This window comes from Calonectris borealis, chromosome 4 (genome assembly GCF_964195595.1).
Source record: "Calonectris borealis chromosome 4, bCalBor7.hap1.2, whole genome shotgun sequence".
Taxonomy (NCBI): domain Eukaryota; kingdom Metazoa; phylum Chordata; class Aves; order Procellariiformes; family Procellariidae; genus Calonectris; species Calonectris borealis.
In genome coordinates this window covers 36,997,729-37,003,162 of record NC_134315.1, presented here as the reverse complement: position 1 = coordinate 37,003,162, position 5,434 = coordinate 36,997,729, and the positions used below count along the sequence as shown (strand labels likewise).

The 5,434-nt window shown below is 66.4% G+C and overlaps 1 protein-coding gene across 2 annotated transcripts; it reads left to right on the top strand.

Moving 5' to 3' along the window:
* The first annotated feature begins 2,853 nt into the window (after positions 1-2,853).
* On the top strand, positions 2,854-4,217 carry HELT (helt bHLH transcription factor). Of its 2 annotated transcripts, none has more exons than XM_075150565.1 (4): positions 2,854-2,880; positions 3,237-3,341; positions 3,495-3,591; positions 3,724-4,217. In XM_075150565.1, the coding sequence occupies exons 1-4, from the start codon at positions 2,854-2,856 to the stop codon at positions 4,215-4,217; spliced, it is 723 nt and encodes a 240-aa protein (XP_075006666.1). The 2 variants fall into 2 exon arrangements, with proteins under 2 accessions (XP_075006666.1, XP_075006665.1); XM_075150564.1 differs by having other exon boundaries at positions 3,721-4,217.
* Positions 4,218-5,434: the final 1,217 nt, after the last annotated feature.

The window sequence follows — 5,434 nt, the reverse complement described above, 5'->3', positions numbered from 1 at the left end:
CCCCGGCCCCCGGCCAGCCCCTCGGCCGGGGAGAGGGCTGCAGCCGGCGGGGGGCCTGGCCGGAGCAGAAAACCGGTGGAGGGCTTTGTGGACGCGGGTGCCCGCCTTGGGTTGCCAAAGCGCCGTACACGCGTTTTCCGCAAGGAGACCCAACAGGCGCCCACGGGGACTTAAAAACTAAAAAAAATTTTTAATAAAGCCTTCTCCTGGCTTCCCTACAAGGTTGAAAGTCCGACCGTGGCAGTGTCGGGTGATGCCCCTCTGGCCTCAGCCCTCTGAGGATAAGGCGGCGGTACGGGCGAGGATGCCACGGCCGCCCAGCCCCGCGGCCGCCCCGCGTCCCCCCGCCGCTGTCCCGGCTTGCCCCGGCCGGGCCGCCCGGTCCAGCCCGCGGGGGAGGCGATGCGGGAGCAGCCAGCGAGAAAATAAACAACTTCCCTCGTGTAAAAAGTTGCCTCGCAGGTGCCTGCAGCTGGCGGTTAACACAGACAGTAAGAGGATCAACTCCATCTCCGCTAGTGCAGCAAAAGAGGAGGAAAAAAAATAAAAGCCCCCGCATTTGCTATTCAGAGTTTAGTTAATTTGGATGATAACGGTTAGTGTTTAATCCCATTGTACGAGAATGAATATACCGAAACCTACAAGGGTCCTGGAAGAATAATGCGGCAAACAGCACCGCACGCAGGGGCGCCCGGGCGGGCAGCCGGCCCGGCCCGCCCCGCCGGCCGGGGGAGACGCACCCCGGGGCCGCCGCCGCCTCCTCCCGCGGAGCCGCTCCGCGCTCCCGGCCAGCCCGTGGCGGCTGCGGGCCAGCCCGGGGCGGCGGGGTGAGGGCCGGCACCGCGTCTTCCCCCGGCTGCCTCTGGGGAGATGAGCGGGCGAGGGCGGCGGTGCCCTCCGCCGTGCCCGCCCGGGGCCGCGGAGGCGGGGGTGGCCTTCCCCATTTCGATCCCAAAGCGAAACGGGTGGGAAAACGCGGGACACGGGAGGAGGCGTGGGGGTTTCTGAGCATCCCCCTCCCCGAGCTGAGGCGGCGGGAACAAATGCCGTTGCCACGGCACTTCCCGGGGCTCGGCGGCGTCGCCCAGGCGGGCGGGATCCGGCACCGGGCGGCCCCCCGCCTCCCCGGCCGCCCCCGGGTTTGCCCTCCCCGCCGGGGGTGGCGGCGCCCCGCGGCAGCGCCGGGGCCGGGGGGGAGGCGGGCGGGCGGGCGGCCCCGCGGCCCGGTGCCGGCCCCGGAGGCGCGCCGCCGGCCGTGGAGAGGGCGCGGGGGGGCCCTAGCCCGCCGCCGCGCTGCCGGGGGGGCGGCGGGCGGCGGGAGCGGGCGGCCCCCCCGGCGCGGCGGGGCGGCCCCGGCGGGGGCGGTGCGGGGCGGTGCGGAGCGGTGCGGGGCGGGCCGGGGGCTCGGCGCGCTCGCCAGGCGAGGAGCGCGGCTGCCCGGGCGGAGGGCCGCGGAGAGGAAAGCTAACAATGCTGTGAAAATATGTTTGCAGAAAATAGACAATTGTTGGATTAAACGTATTCAAGTATGAAATAATGCCTTTTTGTGTAAAAAACCTCAGCAATGTGAGCGTACAAAAGTTCCCCTGTGGCAGTTTCTTGCTCCCTTTGTGAGCTTTGCGCTCCGGCGTCTCCACTTGGCGCGTTTAACTCGGAGCCCCCCTTTAAACGCGATTGTTTCTTTCTTTTTAATGACATTTACCGGATCAAAACATGCTGTTAATTCGATCAGAAAGCTTTACCCTCCTTAACAATGCCACAATAATTTCTCCTGAAGTTTGTTAAATTGACCAAAATTAGGCAAATGAATAGGGGGTCTGTCGGCGACCCCGCTCGCAGGTGACACCGAATAATGCACTCTCGGACCAGCTGCGATCCACTCTTTATTTGCCCCTCTTTTCTTTGACCCGCATTATTAAAATTTAGGCCCAATGAAACTATTCATACTTTTCAATGGGACATTTTCCTATAGGATAATAGGCTACAAATTGAGCCTCTCCAAAGGAGAGGGGGGGAGCAGGGGGGCGTAAAACAACAACGCACAGACGCGCACACCACACAAAAAAGGAGCGTCGTGTGCCAAAGGCTGGCGAGAGCCTCCCCGGGCCGGCGGAAAAAAAAAAAAAAAAGAGGGGGGCGGGGGGGGGGTATCGTGTGCCAGCCCCCGGTCCCACACCTGCCGGGGTGTCCCCGGCGCATAAAGCGGTGTAAACAAAAAAAGCCTCGCTGCCATCTCTTATAAAGATGGACGTGTCACCAAGTCGTGTGAGAAAAGCCTGAGAACAAACGGGGCCACTCCGTCTCCAAGGGTTCTCCCTTGAACTGGGCGGAACAGCCTATTAAGGGCTTACTTAATTACTTTAATGACTCTGGACAGGCTTTAAAATGCAGTCAGCGCCGGGGCTAAGGGGAGGGGTGGGGGGTGCCGGGGATTTGCAGGCAGGCGGCGGGGATGGGGCCGGGGATGCGGCGAGCGGGGCGCAGGGCGCAGTACCGCGCCCTGCGCCCCGCTCGCCGCATCCCCGGCCCCATCCCCGCCGCTATTGTGGGACCGTCACGTGTGTCCCCGAGGTCCACGTGGGGTGACACAGCTGGGCCGCCCCCGGCTGCGTGGACGGGGGCGAGGAGGAGGGGGGGGGAAGTTAGAAGAGAGAAGGGGAAAAAAAAAAAAACAACAAACCTTCATCCCTCTCTCGCCCCCTTCCACCCTGATCTTTAATGCATACATTCCCCCAGCGCCGCTCGCCCCTAATCCTATGGGATCAACGGGCCCGTGGAGGCCCCCCGGGGTCCCCCCCAAGAAGTGATGGCTTTATAAGGGGACCCGGAGAGAGCGGGGAGGCAGTGCCCACCATGGCCTCCAAGCTCAAGGAGCGGAGGGTGAGTCGCCGCCCGCCTTGCGCGCGCGGCTCTGCGGAGCCGCCGGGCGGACCTGGCCCCGACCCCCTCACCGTCTTTCCCTTCAAAAAGCCCCCCCCCCAAAAAAAAACCAACCACCACCACCCCACACAAACCTCCCTTGCCTGGGCCGCCCGCGCAGACGTGGAGCCCCCAGGGCGCCGCGGAGAGGACCGGCCGCCGGAGCATCCTTTCCGGGGCTGCGTCGCGCCCGACGCCGCTGCTGGGAGCGGGGTCGGGACCGGCTGCCCTGGAGGGGTCGGGGCCAGGGGCGGCTGCCCCGGCGAGGCCGGATCCGGCTGCTTTCCCCCCACTAACGCGCCCCGTCTGTTTTGCAGAGGACGCCGGTTTCCCACAAAGTGATTGAGAAGCGGAGGAGGGACCGCATCAACCGCTGCCTCACCGAGCTGGGGAAGACGGTGCCCATGGCTCTGGCCAAGCAGGTAGGCGGGGGGGGGGGGGGGGGCCGGCCCCTGCGTCCCTCTCCCCGGTGCGGAGCAACGTCCCCCGGATCCGGGGGTTTTGGGGGGGCGGCCCGGCGGAGCGCAGCGCAGCCACAGGGGAGAGGTGATGCCCCTCTCCCCTGCCCGCTGCAGAGCTCGGGGAAGCTGGAGAAAGCGGAGATCCTGGAGATGACGGTGCAGTACCTGCGGGCCCTGCACTCGGCGGACTTCCCCCGCGGCCGGGAGAAGGGTAGGTGGGCGGGCGCGGCCCCCCGCGGCCCCCCGCCGGGACACCCGTGGCGTGGGGGCGGCCCCAGCTCCCCCCGTCCCCCCAGGCCGCACCCTGAGGAGCTCGGCTCCGCTGCCCCTTCCTTTCCAGCAGAGCTGCTCTCCGAGTTCGCCAACTACTTTCACTACGGCTACCACGAGTGCATGAAGAACCTGGTCCACTACCTGACGACAGTGGAGAGGATGGAGACCAAAGACACCAAATACGCCCGCATCCTGGCCTTCCTCCAGTCCAAAGCGCGCTTCGTTACCGAGCCCCTCTTCACCTCCCTGGGCTCCCTCCCGGAGCCGGACTTTTCCTACCAGTTGCACCCCGGGCCCGAGTGCCCCGGGCACGGCCACAGCCCCGGCGAGGCCGTCCTCCCGCCGCCCTCGGGGGGGCCCTTCCCCTGGCACGGCGCCGCCCGCAGCCCCTCCCTGCCCTACCACCTCCCCAACGCCGCCGTGCCCCTCGCCAGCCCCGGCCAGCAGCGCAGCACCTTCCTCTCCTCCGTGCAGGGGCTGGACCGCCACTACCTCAATCTCCTCGGCCATTCCCACCCCAACGCCTTCGGGCTGCCCCCGGGCCAGCACCCCTCCATGCTATAGAGACTCGCCCCCGCCTGAAAAATCCTATTTATGACCGCGGACGCCGCGAGTTACGCCCGGGCGCACGGGGAGGCTGCCGGGGGCAGGGAGATGAGCGGGGGTCTTGGAGGGCGGGCACCCGCCGCCCGCCCCGGGGGCCCGGCTCTGCCGCCGCCCGCCCTCTCCGGGGGCCTGGATCTGCCCGCGCCCGCTCCTCTTCCCACCTCCGGGCGCGGTGCCTGTACGAGCGACGCCTTGGAATAAATGTTTACACCCGCCGACCCTTCTTGTTTCCGGGAGGGACCTCCCTCGGGTGGCAGCGGGGGCCTCCCCCCCACCCACCCAGGGAAAAAAAACACGAGCGAAACGTGGTCCTCGAGGGCCGGGGAGGCTGCTGCACGCACCGGCCGTGGGTTGGCACCGCGGGCAGGCAGGGCGCGGTGCGGCGGGTCTCGGTGCCGCCCGGCCTCTGCCCCGAGGCCGCCGCCGGGGCGCCGGAGGCATGAAGTCCCGGGGATGCCGGATGAAGTCCCGGGGATGCCCTCCCACGCGCCCGCGGGGGGATGCTCCCAGGGGCACGCGTCCGAAAGGCACCGGGATCTCGCGTGTGTTTTGCCAGCGAATTTCTCTGCGGCGCAGCTTGTTCGGAGGAGGAGGATAAGGGGGGAGGCGCAGGACGGGGCGGAGAGGGGAGGCGACCGCTGCCGTGGTGCAAAGCGCCGAGAATAAAACAAATAACGGCTCTTGAGAGCGAATCCGTCAAGACCCGCTGCGGCGCGGGGCCGTGGCACGGCTCCCTCCTGCCGCGCCTGGCGGGGCAATTTCGGTCCCGCCTGAACCAAGCGTTCCCGGGTGTCCCGCACCCTCTGGCAGGAGGGCAGGGGGACCCCAGCAACCCCCCGCGCGCAGCCCGGGTACGCCCGCCGGGGCCGGAGCCGCCGAGGGGTAAATGAACTTGTTCCAGTTGGGTGGGGAGGCTTTGAGGAGATTTGACCCGGGTTGTTTGCCCAGGTCACGGAATGGGCTGACCCGCAATTTGTAAACCAACCCGACCCTTTATTCGGAGACAGACAAAAAGATCTTCATTACAATGAGTAAAAAGTAGAATGTGTATCTTCCATTTAACCTGTAAATACAGGAAAAGCTGCTATTTCAGATTAGCGGCGAAAAGGTCACACGGCGGGAGAAGGTAATGAGTCAGCCAGAGAGGGGAGGAAGAAACCCTCGTTTCCTCGGGA